General features: G+C 45.7%; 4 protein-coding genes across 4 annotated transcripts; all 4 read left to right on the forward strand.

Moving 5' to 3' along the window:
- Nucleotides 1–1,608: 1,608 nt before the first annotated feature.
- LOC308154293 (tudor domain-containing protein 15-like) lies at nucleotides 1,609–5,694 on the forward strand (the record flags this gene model as incomplete). Its single annotated transcript, XM_080527457.1, has 3 exons — nucleotides 1,609–2,920; nucleotides 3,914–5,440; nucleotides 5,681–5,694. The coding sequence occupies 3 exons, from the start codon at nucleotides 1,609–1,611 to the stop codon at nucleotides 5,692–5,694; spliced, it is 2,853 nt and encodes a 950-aa protein (XP_080383583.1).
- A 2-nt stretch (nucleotides 5,695–5,696) lies between these two features.
- Nucleotides 5,697–9,927, forward strand: LOC308154294 (tubulin alpha-4A chain-like; the record flags this gene model as incomplete). The annotated part of the gene is given in 7 exon segments (XM_080527458.1): nucleotides 5,697–5,706; nucleotides 8,282–8,509; nucleotides 8,684–8,771; nucleotides 8,773–8,824; nucleotides 8,956–9,697; nucleotides 9,700–9,818; nucleotides 9,820–9,927. Coding segments are annotated over 7 exon segments (1,347 nt in total).
- Nucleotides 9,928–13,364: 3,437 nt separating this feature from the next.
- On the forward strand, nucleotides 13,365–13,751 carry LOC308152089 (histone H2A-like; the record flags this gene model as incomplete). The annotated part of the gene is made up of 1 exon (XM_080524999.1): nucleotides 13,365–13,751. One exon carries the CDS (start codon nucleotides 13,365–13,367, stop codon nucleotides 13,749–13,751), a length of 387 nt encoding a protein of 128 aa, XP_080381125.1.
- Nucleotides 13,752–14,673: 922 nt separating this feature from the next.
- Nucleotides 14,674–14,985, forward strand: LOC308152115 (histone H4; the record flags this gene model as incomplete). Its single annotated transcript, XM_080525025.1, has 1 exon — nucleotides 14,674–14,985. The coding sequence occupies one exon, from the start codon at nucleotides 14,674–14,676 to the stop codon at nucleotides 14,983–14,985; it is 312 nt and encodes a 103-aa protein (XP_080381151.1).
- Between the last annotated feature and the right edge of the window lie 1,085 nt (nucleotides 14,986–16,070).

Genomic DNA, 16,070 nt, shown 5'->3' on the forward strand with positions numbered 1-16,070 from the left:
TGGTATAGGGGCATGGCTCGCCGTGTTCATTCACCCCATCATCTCTGTGTGTTTTTTGTGGATTATGGAAACATGTACGTTGTTGAAAAAAGCCATGTTGTGTCTATTCCAAGTGAATCGTCAGATTTGCTGTTCACCCCCATGCAGGCCTTGAGATGTGGCCTCTCACAAATCTCAAAAGAGGAAGACTTTGCAGAGGTTAACAAGTGGCTGGAGATGTCTGTTCTCAACAAGCCGCTCCGAGCTGTAGTCGTCGGAAAGAATGAGGATGGGACTGTTGCTTTTGATTTATTCAATGGAAACGTTAACATAAATGAGAAAATCAAGCAGTTAATTGCGAGTCAACAACCGAAGAAGAACATCAGCCATGATACCGAAACAATCAAAACCAAAAAAGATCAAAATATGCAGTATGGAGAATGCAGAATCAGACACAAAAGAAGACACTCAAGTATCCCTGCTTCACAGAAGGAATGTCATAGAGAGAGTAAGGGAGAACTGGTCAAATCTGAAGGAAACACAGACAGAAAAATAGATCAGAGATGCGCAGAACATGACATAGACAATTCCTCCAAACGGCCTCCAGGATCCATTAAACTGCCACAACTTGAAAACCTCCCTGTCACTTCAAGATCAGCAGGATTCAGAGGTCTGGGGTTTGTTTCACACATTGACACAGTCAACAGATTTTTTATCCAAATGCAAGCTGATGAACAAACCATATTGGACATGAGGGAAGACCTCAACTCAGAGCTGTTTAAAGACACCAAGGAAAACAACACATCCGTGCAACGGAGGATCAATGACCTTGTAGCAGCTGAATGTGAAGATGATGGTGCGCTCTACCGTGCAGTTGTGAGAGACACTGCCTCTAGTGGCCAGTTCAGAGTAGAGTTTGTTGACTATGGAAATACAGCAGTTGTGGGGAAGGATAAAACGTACTTTCTGACAAATAAACATTTGTCCCAGCCTAGACTAAGCATACCATGCACACTGCTAAAGACTGACTCTTTTGAAAGTGACGCATATTTCATTGAGGCTGTAATGGGAAAACCTCTCATGGTTGAATTTTGCACTTGTTTTGGGTCTCGGTGGGAGGTTCTCATTGAAATCCAGGATGCCTACCCAACCCAAGCTGACAATAGCAATGCCGTGACTGAAATTGAGGAGGCCCTGACTTGGTCTGAAAGTCCTTCTGACCCTGATATCAAACAGCTAGCGTGTCAGTTCAGTTCTTTAGCGGTCACAGAGGAAAAGAGACAGTCAGATACTGACTCTGGGAGGGTGATAATCATTAGTGCTCAAGATGAAAAGCTCTCATCTGAAGTGTCCAAAGGGAAAGATCGATATGTTGTCGATATGAAGGAAACTCCAAATGCAGAGAGCATTTCAGAGCTCTTGATCAAGGCACATCAAGCAGATTACTGGAAATTCACTCCCTCCAAGGCGGTCATTAAACAGGAAACAAGGGGAAAGAAAATGGCGAAACAGCAAGTCTACCAAAAAAGACAATCTGGAATTTGCACAAGAGGAGTATCAGAGACCAATGTCAGTGTGCCTGTGATGGAATCTGAAAACAGACACTTTATCACAAAGACGCCAAAAACGATGGTCCCAGCTGTTGAATTAAAATCAGAGATGCCCGGGATCGGAAGTGAACTGTCTGTCCGTTGCTCTCACATCATCTCCCCCTCAGATTTTTGGTGCCAGCTGCAAAGCAAGAGTCCCTACTTGGACAAACTGATGGACGAGATGCAGCGGTATTATCAAACACACACAGTCCCTGTGCACCCAGGGGTTACCTATTGTGTGGCCAAGGCAGCAGATGATGGCAGGTGGTACCGGGCCTGCATTATAGGGGTACAGAAAGACTACCTTCAAGTGATCTTTGTGGACTATGGTATGATTGTGAAAGAAAGCAGACACAATCTTCAAGCGATACTGCCAGAGTACCTTGAACTGGAAGGCCAAGCGTTCAGATGTAGTCTCTATGACTTGAGACCTGTTGAGAGCAGCCATGGTGAGTGGAGTCCAGAGGCGTGTGATCTACTGAAGGAGTATGTTCTGGACCAGTCCTTTAACCTGACATGCAGCGTTAAGTGTCACTTGCATGTGAAATACAAAGGCAGATTCAATGTGGTTGATCTGCACACCGCTCACGACAGTGCAGCCAAGAAGCTTTTGGAAAAAGGCCTTGCAAGAGAAATGGGAAGCCCTGGGCAGCTCCTGCTGTGTGACTGCATGGAGACCTTTGTCTATGATTCTTTTGACTTGAGGAGTGGCAGTGATGAGGTGGTGTATGTCACACACGTGTGCAGCCCATGGGAGATGTATTGCCAGCTAGACAGAAACAGTGAAATCATTGAGGAACTGATGGAGAAAGTTACAACGGAAAGTGAGGAAATACTGCGTGCCAACACTGCAGCTCTTGTGGGGAAACTTTGCCTGGCAAAATACTATGATGGAAAATGGTATAGGGGCATGGCTCGCCGTGTTCATTCACCCCATCATCTCTGTGTGTTTTTTGTGGATTATGGAAACATGTACGTTGTTGAAAAAAGCCATGTTGTGTCTATTCCAAGTGAATCGTCAGATTTGCTGTTCACCCCCATGCAGGCCTTGAGATGTGGCCTCTCACAAATCTCAAAAGAGGAAGACTTTGCAGAGGTTAACAAGTGGCTGAAGATGTCTGTTCTCAACAAGCCGCTCCGAGCTGTAGTCGTCGGAAAGAATGAGGATGGGACTGTTGCTTTTGATTTATTCAATGGAAACGTTAACATAAATGAGAAAATCAAGCAGTTAATTGCGAATCAACAACCGAAGAAGAACATCAGCCATGATACCGAAACAATCAAAACCGAAAAAGATCAAAATATGCAGTATGGAGAATGCAGAATCAGACACAAAAGAAGACACTCAAGTATCCCTGCTTCACAGAAGGAATGTCATAGAGAGAGTAAGGGAGAACTGGTCAAATCTGAAGGAAACACAGACAGAAAAATAGATCAGAGATGCGCAGAACATGACATAGACAATTCCTCCAAACGGCCTCCAGGATCCATTAAACTGCCACAACTTGAAAACCTCCCTGTCACTTCAAGATCAGCAGGATTCAGAGGTCTGGGGTTTGTTTCACACATTGACACAGTCAACAGATTTTTTATCCAAATGCAAGCTGATGAACAAACCATATTGGACATGAGGGAAGACCTCAACTCAGAGCTGTTTAAAGACACCAAGGAAAACAACACATCCGTGCAACGGAGGATCAATGACCTTGTAGCAGCTGAATGTGAAGATGATGGTGCGCTCTACCGTGCAGTTGTGAGAGACACTGCCTCTAGTGGCCAGTTCAGAGTAGAGTTTGTTGACTATGGAAATACAGCAGTTGTGGGGAAGGATAAAACGTACTTTCTGACAAATAAACATTTGTCCCAGCCTAGACTAAGCATACCATGCACACTGCTAAAGACTGACTCTTTTGAAAGTGACGCATATTTCATTGAGGCTGTAATGGGAAAACCTCTCATGGTTGAATTTTGCACTTGTTTTGGGTCTCGGTGGGAGGTTCTCATTGAAATCCAGGATGCCTACCCAACCCAAGCTGACAATAGCAATGCCGTGACTGAAAATGAGGAGGCCCTGACTTGGTCTGAAAGTCCTTCTGACCCTGATATCAAACAGCTAGCGTGTCAGTTCAGTTCTTTAGCGGTCACAGAGGAAAAGAGACAGTCAGATACTGACTCTGGGAGGGTGATAATCATTAGTGCTCAAGATGAAAAGCTCTCATCTGAAGTGTCCAAGAGGTCGACCAGAGGTCGCCACCAACACTGCACTGGCAGGCACCACCACAGAAGACGAGTCATCAGAAGGTCTTCCTGTCCACCTTGTGTGATGACCTTTGAACCCTTAGCAGAGCCAGTGAAGGAGACCTTGATCCCACCTCAGAGTATCAGCTCGGGGCAGACAGAGTGCGGGACACTTTTATCCGTCTTGGAGAATGGAGATCTTTACCTGAGAGTTAACAGGAGCACAGAAGAGTTCACAGTTTTTGAAAATCATGTAGTTGAAAAGAAAAGCCAATGCAAAATCATGTCTGAGGAGGATGTTAAAGAAGGACTTCAGTGCTTGATAAAATCAACCAAAGACAACCAATGGCACAGAGCAGTTGTGCAGAATGCATCTGCTGACCAGGCAGAATGCAGAGTATTCCTTCTGGATCATGGCACTACAGAGGAAGTCCCCGCTAACTGCATTAAAGAGCTTTGTAATGACCTCAAGCAAATTCCTGTGCAGGCAGTTTTGTGTAAATGGAATGGCCCTGGTCTCCCCACTGAAGGAGACATGGCTTCTAAGATAATGAAGGAAACTCTCAAAGCAATGGTGGGAAAGGACATCAAATTCATGTTTGTCTCTTACTCTGATGCCGACAACCTGTGGATGGTGGAAATCATGATGAACAGGTTGTTAATCCAGCAACTGAAAATAGCATCATCACAGAAACAACAACAGCAACCACAACAACCATCAGGAGAGTCTGTCCCGGGCGACAGGCCTCTCCATCTCCAGAGGCTCTTCCTGGCCTCAGTGAATATGGATCTGGGCTACTTGGCCTTTCCAGCAGCCGTCACCACGCCGTGTGAGTTCTACGTGGTTCTGGAAGACCTGCTCCCCATCATGAACACTGTGTCCACCATCCTCCATGACCTCCCAGAGGAGGTGCCAGCGCTGCCTGAGGCTCACCTTCTCCCCGGGTCGAGCTGCCTGGTGAGGTCCAACACCACGAACAAATGGTGTCGAGCGGAGATCGTACACGTGGGCGCGACTGTGGTGTTGGTCAACCTGGTGGACTATGGCCACTGTGTGGACGTGCCCTTCGCCGATCGCTCTGAGCTGAGACGACTCCCCGAACAGCTGTCCCGACTGCCGAAGGTCATCTACCCATGCGTCCTGAGAGGAGTTAAGCCAATCGGAGGGGGGCAGTGGACGGACGACGCGGTGGTTTTCTTCAAGGAGTGCATCTGTCAGAAGAGCCTCCAGGTGTACTTCAGGCAGTATATCGCTGAGGCTCACTGGGAGGTGGACATCGTGGCCGATGGCGTCCATGTCGCCAAAGAGCTGGTTGACGGCGGCCATGCCAACTACGCTGACGTCATGCTCAGACTCTGGTTCCAGCAGAGCCCCGGGAGAGAGTCTCCGGCGGGACGGAACCCTGAGAGAACGGACAGAGCCAGACCTGAAAAGTCACCCGAGAAAACGACGAGTGACGATGCTGTCGGTCTACTACGGGGTCGCAGGTCACCAGAGAGCTTCTGGGGACAAAGAGGTGAGGGGTCGTCTTCTGACCCTGAGGAGAGGGTGAGGACAGATCACACCACTGAGGACTGGGACGAAGTGGAGAGGATGATACTGCCAAACACCACGTCTGGAACAGGACAATGTGAGTGTCTACTTCGTATTTTTTTCATTTTCTGCTGTGTTGTAATGCTGTGATTACTCAACAATGTTGTTATTACATGTTGTCACACACAGTACTAGAATGTTGTAGAGTGATTTGTAGCATATTCATGTTGAGATATAGTAGGATTACGTTTAAATGATTCACAACTAAATGCGAGGAAATACAAGCAATATCAAAAGGTAATTGGGTGTTTTCTTCAACGGCACATTTTTCCCACAGGTGCCCAGGTGTAAAGATGACTACTGGTGACTTTCAGTGAACGCTGCTTCATAGAAGGGGTAAATACATACTATTGATAAGCAGTACTGTATGTGGCAGTGATGTGCCACAGACAGTGATGTGTGTAACACTCGTTTGAAGTGTAGCTTTCACTCTATTTTCATCCCACTGTTCTTCATCCTAAAGGTGTGAAGCGTCAAGGACAACAAAGCTACTCCAACCCACCACCACCCAAGAACAGATTAGACAACTTTTTATCTCTGACAATTAGACTTTTCCCCACGCTTTTTCAACCTCATGAAGACAGTTGTTCATCTCTCTTAGTCCAGGATTAACATATTATTCCCAACATCTGTTTTTCTACACATGGTCGTACAAATAGATCACATTTTATGTTTTTTATATTTTATTTTATGGTGTTAACCATACTGATGTATGTATCTAATATGTATGCCTCCGATATCGCTATGGTAGGATCTCCTTCATTTAATAATATATGCATTTAGTTGGTCTTTAAGTCATAGGTACGGTATAAGAAAATGTGGGCTGTCCTTTTTTTTTGTGCCTTTTACTTTAAAAAAGTAAAAGTACTGTACATCTGCATATTTGGAGAATGGGTCAAATAGGTCTGTCAAAATCACATGGAGTCATTTTTACATTTCTGCTTTAATGTAAGCATCAAACTTCGATATCCCTTTAAATACTAGTTTGCCTTAGTTACTACTGTTGATTCTCACCAGTACTAAACGTTTTCAGGAATGTTCATGGAAAAAAGGGTTAATGTATTGAGATATTGTTTTACTAGGCTATAATGCTGTACTCTAGAGTGGTGGTGGTTTATACTGTGTGATAATGTTATTTTTTTGCAGTGAACATTTTCTAAACAAATATTATTTTGTATTTTAATAGAATACAGTTGACTATAACATGCTTTATGTTTAACAGGAGAGGTTTGTTGATTATGGGCCTATTTTGTTTTGCATTTGTTTCTCATTTAGTCCTGAGTTCACCTTTGTTCACCTTTGGTTAATATACAGTATTGATGTTGAACCATACAAATAAAAGGTGTCATTGTGGCAATTGTTCTGAATTAACGTATTCATTCTGTTGTAGCGATTTTGGAAATCATAATTATAGACAGTTTTATCTAAAAAAGTAAATAATAAAGAAAAAACTTGTCAGAAGTGGGATTCGAACCCACGCCTCCAGAGGAGACTGCGACCTGAACGCAGCGCCTTAGACCGCTCGGCCATCCTGACCTGTGGTTGGACGAGAGTAATGTAATTAAATAGTTATGTATGACATTGATGTAAATTACATATTATGTGGGGGGTTTTTGGACTCAGCTTTAACCTTTTCTGATCCAACGGACCCACAGGTGGATCCGAAGTGATATAAAGAGCTTACCTCGATCAATTCTCTTCATCGATATCACATTTCTTTCACAACTTTGCATGCTATACGATGCCACCATTTTGTTTCCGAGACAGTAAACACGGCCGAAGTCACTTCCAGTTTTCTCCAACTGGAGAATGTGTCATGTCCGGTTTCAACGCCGAATTTCCATACCATTGGTCAGCCAACCCCAAAAAATCCCCAAGAAAATTAAAAAATAATCTGATACATGAGAAAGGTCAAATGGCACAGATGGTGCCAAAATATCTCCAAATGGCCTAAACATATAGGTGTCCGCCTAAACATACCTGTACTAAAACGGGTACAAAGTTGCATTTGCTCACATTACTAGCATCGACTTTGGCACAAGTACTAATAAGACCCTGAGTACTGATTCCTAGATGATTTGGGCTTGGTCATCAGGTTTCCAAGGTGATATTCACTGTAAAAGCTGTTGTTTTCTTAGGCGGAGACTGAATTTGAGATGTTTTATAATGTTCTAGCTCTATTTACTCTGACACAGTAACATAGATTTTGATTCTGACACTTCTACAACCACCCCACAGGTGTTAGCTTTCATTTGATAACAAGATCATTATGAAGGCCCTTGTGATTGTGGAGATATTCTATATTCACTGTGGGCATGTCATTTCGAGCAGAAAACCAGAAAAATGAGGTGAGTGTCAGTAATGTTTAAGCCCCAACGTTAACTAACGTGACTGGGTATCCTAAAAGACTGGATTGGCCGATAGGACATGGCAGTTCACTTTCTACTCCGTCTGTGCTAAGCTACCCGGATAACATGCAGCGTTAAAGGTGGCGTTTCACCCAAAGAAATACATTCTTGCCTCCATCTCGCATAACGCGTCTTATTTTTGTAAACATGTGTGTTGACCTTATGTTTTGACCTGATTTACGTGGCATATTTGTGAAACTCTTTCAGGGTTTTAACAATAATTCATTTCCCAGCTGCACATTAATTTCCCAACTGCTGAAATATGGTAAGCATACCTCCTTGAACTGGTGCATTTATAGCTGTGGGCACACTAACAGAGTATTTGGGTCATCTTCAATTAATTGAGTTTGATGTGGTGAGCCCCACCTTTCCTGACTTAGCTGTGTTGGTACACACTTTGGATAAAAGGTAGCTGGTACAGTATGACAATGATTTGATTTCTTGGTCTAAGATGAAGGGTTTTTCTTAAGAGAGGGAGTGCATCTCTGTACACGTCGGCCAAGCAGGTGTCCAGATGGGCAATGCATGTTGGGAGTTATATTGCCTGGAGCATGGTATCCAGCCAAATGGGACAGTTCTGGCGGACTCTGGTGCTGTTGCTTTGGCTGACTCGTCATTTGGAACCTTCTTCAGTGAGACTGGGAGTGGGAAGAATGTTCCCAGGGCTGTTTTCATGGATCTGGAGCCTACAGTTGTTGGTAAGGAGGTGCACGTTTGCTCTACACTGGTAGATGGTTCATAGTACCGACTACATTACATTTAGTCTCGATGCCTTGGTAGCATGTGAAGCCTAATTTATCTTGTGTGGTACTCCAATGACTAGTTGCCTTGATTCATTTTCTGCATGCATTTTAATGTGACTGCTTCTCTAGATGAGATCCGGAATGGACCCTACCGTCAGCTGTATCACCCTGAACAGCTCATCAGTGGCAAAGAGGATGCTGCCAACAACTACGCCCGTCACCATCGGCAAAGAGATTGTGGAGCCTGTGATGGACAGAATACGTAAAATGGTAAGGCTCTACAAAAGTGATGCAGTACATTTATAATTATTCCTAGTCCATGTTCTATGGCTTTTCCTGTGCCATCTCTGCAAGGACGCAAGTCTCGATGTTGAACATTTGGGTGACTGTTTTGTTTTCAGGCTGACCAGTGCACCGGACTGCAAGGGTTCCTCCTCTTCCGCAGCTTTGGTGGTGGGACGGGCTCTGGCTTTGTTTCTCTCTTGATGGAGCGCCTGTCTGTGGACTATGGAAAAAAGTCCAAGCTGGAGTTTTCAGTCTATCCAGCTCCCCAGGTGTCCACAGCAGTGGTGGAGCCCTACAACTCCATCCTGACCACCCACACCACCCTGGAGCACTCTGACTGCTCTTTCATGGTGGACAACGAGGCCATCTTTGACATCTGCACGCGTAACCTTGGAGTGGACCGGCCGTCTTATGTTAACCTCATTCGCCTCATCGCCCAGATTGTCTCCTCAATCACCGCCTCCCTGCGTTTTGACGGAGCGCTGAACGTAGACCTGACTGAATTCCAGACTAACCTGGTGCCTTATCCCCGTATCCACTTCCCCTTGGTAACTTACGCTCCCATCATCTCTGCAGAAAAGGCCTACCATGAGCAGCTGTCTGTCCCTGAGATCACCAACGCCTGCTTTGAGCCAGCCAACCAGATGGTGAAGTGCGATCCCAGGCGGGGCAAGTACATGGCGTGCTGCCTGCTCTACCGCGGTGACGTGGTGCCCAAGGATGTCAATGCCTCCATCGCTGCCATAAAGAACAAACGCTCCATCCAGTTTGTGGACTGGTGCCCCACTGGGTTCAAGGTGGGCATCAACTACCAGCCCCCGACGGTGGTGCCAGGGGGAGACCTGGCCAAGGTGCAGAGGGCATGTTGAGCAACACCACTGCCATAGCGGAGGCTTGGGCAAGACTGGACCACAAGTTTGACCTGATGTATGCCAAGAGGGCCTTCGTACACTGGTATGTGGGAGAGGGCATGGAGGAGGGGGGAGTTCTCTGAGGCCAGAGAAGACATGGCTGCCCTGGAGAAGGACTATGAGGAGGTGGGGCTGGACTCTGGTGATTGTTGTGAAGATGATGAGGAAGAATATTAAACTGATCCCATCTTCAGTATTTATATTTGTTCTTAGCAACCCCTTGTCTAAACATTGAATAAATCCAAAAGCATTTTGCACTTGATGTTTTGTCATTTCCACTTAATTGATTTGTTCATCCTTTCAAAGCAAACACATGTTTGGTTGCATCTGTCCAAGTTTTTAAAAAGCTAGAAAGCAGGGCTCACTTAAGATAAGCTACTAGGTTTTATAAATCAGGGCTCACTTAAGGATGGCTACTAGGTTTTATAAAGCAGGGCTCACTTAAGGTTAGCTACTAGGTTTTATAAATCAGGGCTCACTTAAGGATGGCTACTAGGTTTTATAAAGCAGGGCTCACTTAAGGTTAGCTACTAGGTTTTGGGAATGGACATGTACTAGACAGATGTAGGATTGACATGACAACTAGACTAGCGTGACTGCAAGTAGGATTCATCTAACTTTGTTGACTAGGTTTTCCTTGTTCAGAAGAACTGGTCAAATCTTCTGCATAGGTGTGCTGTGTTCCATGAACATTATTAGAACTGAAAGTGTAACCAGATTGTCCATCCATACATAGATGTGTAATGATGGTTCTAATCATGCCTGGTGCGGCAGGGATTCCTTTACAGCTTTAAAGGGGAGGATGTGATGTTACCTTTGCTCACTGTAAAAATCTTAAACGAACAGAGGATCCAGTGACCTCACTCTTCATGGATACACAGCTGGGGGCAGAAGAGCTGTATCCTAGCTAATCTAAGCTGTAATACAAAGGTAGATAACTCACTCTGACTTAAAACACACTTCTCCATGGTCAAATGGTTTTATTGACAGTCTGTGCCACACATCTAACTACCTAGATGACATGGACAGGAAATGGTTTCATCAGCCTGCGAATTAACATGTTAGTGTGGTAGTAGGGGTTGGTTGTGTGTGTGTCAGGGGGTGGGGTGTTCTACTGGGGGAGGTAGTGGGCTGTTCTACTGGGGGGTGGTTTTGGTCTCGACTGTGGAGGGATGAGAGCCAGGGTGAGGTTAATTAGCACAGGTGTGGGGAGTTTCTAATTAACCTTTTACCCTTTTATTATTATTATTTTAATTATTTGTTTTACCATTACTGTCTAAATCAGCGTCTGTTTTCTCACAAGAAGGTGGGGGATTACAGTGGAACGTCACAACACGTATCTTCATACTGGTCCGAGTTTCCCGACAAACTCTGACTTGTGTCCAAATTGGGTGGTTATTTCCCACTAGGGAATTCGTATCAGAGTTTCCTACATCTGCCGAAGGCACCATTATTCTCTGATAAAGTAACACTTTTGACGCCTTTTTCTTACGGAGCCCCCCTGGGGTCACATGGTAGAAAAAAAATATTTGATGTGTGAATCTGTTTAGTAATTCGTTCCCTCGGTTTAGTAATCTGTTCCCTCTGTTTAGTAATTCGTTCCCTCAAATGTTGCTCCCCAATACCCTTACTGGTTTGATTACAAATTATCTCTGTTTTGGTGATTTCTGTGCCCAAAAGAACCTGGGTCTCCTGCACATCAATGCAAGGAGTTTAATTCCTAAAATAGATCAGTTGTCAGTCTGGGTAAACGGTTCCAGTCCTGAGGTACTAGTCATCACTGAGTCTTGGTTAAGAAAGTCCATTTCCTATCCTGAAGTACACCTGCCAGGCTACAATCTGTTTATAGGCGGGATAGGTCTTCTAAGGGTGGGGGGGGCAACCTTTCCAAAGTACACCTGCAGTGCTCTATTGCCCTAGCAAAATCCATCCCCAAACAGTTTGATCCATTAGTTCTTAACATCAAGCTATCAAATAGTTACTCACTGTCGGTGGCTGGTTGTTATCGTCCTCCATCAGCACCAGCATGTGCTCTAGAACAGTGGCGGACTCAGGCTGTTTGAAGGGCAGGGGCAAAAAGAAAAAAAGGGCACCTACTGCACAACATGGGACCCCATCAGCGAGCAAAGAGCTATGATGCATCATGTATGGTGAAATAGTCTTCATCCTTGATTAATTCAGATTAACATTATGTAGTCTAGGCCAGGGGCAGATTTCGGATTGTAGGAGATCCGGTGCTGAAAAATTGGCGCTTTTTTTGCTGCGACACCACAAACTTCAACTTACCACCACCATATAGCGGACAAAAGTCATTGGAGAACACTTATAGGATTTCACGAGAGGTATTAGAGAATTAATGTAAGGATGGAGGGTTGGGGTTGATGAACCTGGAGGTGAAAAAGAAGGCTATGAGAGTGAAAAGGAACACGTTTTATTTGTATAGCGTATTTCTCACAAAATGTGACCCAATGCGCTTCACATGATGACAGAACACGCAAGCAGGCAAGGGAAAAAACTGTGTACACTGTGCATCCAGGAAAATTCCCTTGCAGCCCTCTACTCATAGAGCGACTACTTCCAGTTTGCAAACCAGCGCACAGCAGCAGCCCCCAAACCCTCCCCACGGGGGACCCCCAGCCGCCCCACACACCCACCCCACCACCAGCACACCCGGCCCAGCCAACCAAGCACAGACCATAATAGCTCCGTACCTGGCTAGCCGAACCAGGTGCCCCGGCGGCGGAACAGACCAAACACACGGGGCGGCCGGGGCCGCTGAGGAGAGGCCTGAGGACCACAAGCGCACAGCAAGCAAGCAAGGGCGAAAAACCTGTACACCTTGTATCCAGGAAAGATTCCCTGCATCTTATTAGCGTATACACTGTTCACAAGTCATTCCTCGTCGTCGGAACTGCTTTGTCCAGTGCGGAGCTCAGATCCTGGTGCAGGTCCTGGCGCTGGTACAGCCTGGTACTTCAGCACCCAGGTACTCTTTCCTGTCAACAGAAGATCTTATATAGAAGAACATATATATGAGACATTTTGAAATGGTATTGTTTTTTTTTTACAGAAATAAACATTGAAAATACAGGCAAGATCCCTCCCACCACTTGTTGTCACTGTCATGAACTAATGGAACTTAATGCCCCTTCCTCCTTGTTTGTTTTATCAATTTTGAAAAAGCATTTTGGATCTTTAAAATGTACATATTGGTGCAATTAATATCTAATTTTCCACATGCCTATTATATTTGTATTAACTGGACTGTACAGAAATATTCTTCAAAGTGTTGAATTGATCGCTGGTATCACTCTGCTCTACGACACTTCCTGTGGATATCTGTGGGCTCAGCGGTCATTCGCGGGGCGTGGCGGGAGGGCGCGCGCACATGCGCGTCTCTGCTCCGAGGCCGGATTGGTCCGTTGCTCGCCAATTGAGAAGGGTCCAGCTGTAGCCGCAGCATGAACGGAGAGAGCCAATTGGATGAGGTGTCTTCGGCCTGGTGGCCAATGAACGCCGGTCACGGCGAGCTATAAGTACGACACACTACGCAGGTTTCTATTATTTCAGACTCTTTTCTTCTGTGCTTACGGAACTCGCTAGAATCCAGAAAAATGTCAGGAAGAGGTAAAACCGGAGGCAAGGCCAGGGCCAAGGCGAAGACCCGTTCTTCCCGAGCCGGACTCCAGTTCCCAGTGGGCCGTGTCCACAGGCTCCTGCGCAAAGGCAACTATGCCCATCGTGTGGGCGCTGGCGCACCGGTCTACCTGGCCGCCGTGCTCGAGTACCTGACTGCTGAGATCCTGGAGTTGGCCGGCAACGCCGCCCGCGACAACAAGAAGTCTCGTATCATCCCCCGTCATCTGCAGTTGGCTGTCCGTAACGACGAGGAGCTGAACAAACTGCTGGGCGGTGTGACCATCGCTCAGGGCGGTGTGCTGCCCAACATCCAGGCAGTGCTGCTCCCCAAGAAGACCGAGAAGCCCGCCAAAGCCAAGTAAAAGTTCTACTACGGCTTTGACCCCACTACTTAACCCCAAAGGCTCTTTTAAGAGCCAACCACTTGTCTCTCAAAACGTGCAATTTGTATTTTCATCTCTAAACGGTGTTTGTCCGCTATGAGTACCCTTGTGTGCCTCGTGTTGAAGCCTACAATCACTAAATTAAACAGTCATCATACACCTTCATGAGGCTGAGAACGCACCCACAACAACACACTTATGTTTGGACACGTGGTGTCACCAACCAATACGTCACTATACTTCACGATAAGTATTGGCTAAGCTTAAACACATTTTAACGGTACCTTACAGGGATATTGTGAAAATACATTAGCAGTCTTGTACGGCCATAAGCTCACATTCATTCATATTCAGCCTCAAACCTAATGCATCTGAGAATAGGGTAAAAGCTATAGCTGGGGTCGTTGTCCTTAAGAAAGTGGTATCACAACAGTGGTATCATCTGCCAGTTGACTAATGATTCTCCCATAACACCAATTTTTTTTAAATCTTCATATTATGTTTATTATTACAATTTACATGGGCGGGGCGGGTGGACAAGGGGAGCGGGAGGGGTTTAGAGTTTTAATTTATGTCGGGAAGGGTGCTCGGGGCTCGTGTCCAATGACAGCCTGAGAAGGAGGTGGCAACAGGCCAATGAGCTCGTCTACATTCGCGGGCCAATGAGCTCGTCTAAATTCGCGGGCCAATGAATAAGTCGGAATCGTGTGACGCTCCCAAGCGGACCAATCACAGTTCTTATGGTCTGGGTAGGTGACAGGGTTGTCCTTAGCAGAAGCTCCCGCCCTCTTTAATACGCGGTCCTGTGTCGAGGGTGGTCTCAATCACGTCCTCCCAGCGGAGATAAATGAGCTCCACGCTTGTCTAACAACTCACACATTAACTTATACTCATCGTGATCATGTCTGGCAGAGGAAAAGGTGGAAAGGGACTTGGCAAAGGAGGCGCCAAGCGCCATCGCAAAGTTCTCCGTGATAACATCCAGGGAATCACCAAGCCCGCTATCCGCCGTCTGGCTCGCCGTGGGGGCGTCAAGCGTATCTCTGGTCTGATCTACGAAGAGACCCGTGGTGTGCTGAAGGTGTTCCTTGAGAACGTTATCCGTGACGCCGTCACCTACACCGAGCACGCCAAGAGGAAGACCGTCACCGCCATGGACGTCGTCTACGCTCTGAAGCGCCAGGGACGCACCCTGTACGGCTTCGGCGGTTAAGATTCCGGAACCCCAACCACCACATCTGAACCCAAAGGCTCTTTTAAGAGCCACCCATCTCCACACTTAAAAGTGTTGATTCCATCAGTAACATAGCAGTCCTGTCTACATTTTAAATACAAAGACAACCATTTACGTTGCCAAATCAGTAGTTCACAAGCACTTCCACGCTCCCAACAGTCCTCATTTCCCTCCATGGAGACCTGATCGTTTATATTTTGTTAGGCAAATATCCACATAGTTTAAGACTGCGACCATGCTTGTCCTTGCAATGTACCGCCTCCAAAAGACAGTGTATTGCGTACGTGCAAGCCTTACTATAGTATTGGGACTTGTTCTAGGTATTCTAAACTCCTAAAAAAAAAATGGAAACGTTCTTTTTGTGGATTATTCCTCCACTTTAATAATACCAATTGGTATTGTATCTTATATCGTTGGAAAGCCTGATTAGTCACCTTTACAACGAGGTACAACTTGTAAAGATCATGCATGCTAAACGTGTGGGTAGCGGCCCCAAAATCGCCTGCAATATTCTTCTGTTGGTATCGTTTTGAGTTGCTTGGTGGATTGGATGGTTGCCCTCTCCCACAGTAATAAGGAAAAAACAACACATATTGGCAATTTTTACACTTTATACATTTTACACTGTCAGGGCACCTCGTTGCAATGGTGACTAATCAGGCTTTCCAACGATATTAAATACAATACCAATTGGTATTATTAAAGAGGAGGAATAATTGACAAAAATAACGTTTCCGAACTTTTTTTGAGGAGTTTATTTGTGTCCTTTTTCGTATTCTCAATCTTCCTCTTCTTCTTCAGGTCTTTTATTTTTTTCATTTTTCTCTGGTTGAAGGAAACAAGGCAGACCAGTGAAAAAGCAGCGTGGGGGAGGAGACTTGGGGAGCGCGTGCGCAGATAATGAATGTCCGTGAGCGTGGAGTGTCTGTGTGTTGAGCGTCAGAGCTACGCTCGGCATTGGAAGTGTGTGTCAGCAGTCGCCTAATTTGCATAGCTCCCCCTTCACATAGGGGCTAGGTGCTTGCGGCACCATCATTCGTTTCTGAGAAGCAACGATCATCAAC

The sequence above is a fragment of the Nansenia antarctica genome, assembly GCF_963989245.1.
Source record: "Nansenia antarctica genome assembly, chromosome: 3".
NCBI classification, from domain to species: Eukaryota; Metazoa; Chordata; class Actinopteri; order Argentiniformes; family Microstomatidae; genus Nansenia; species Nansenia antarctica.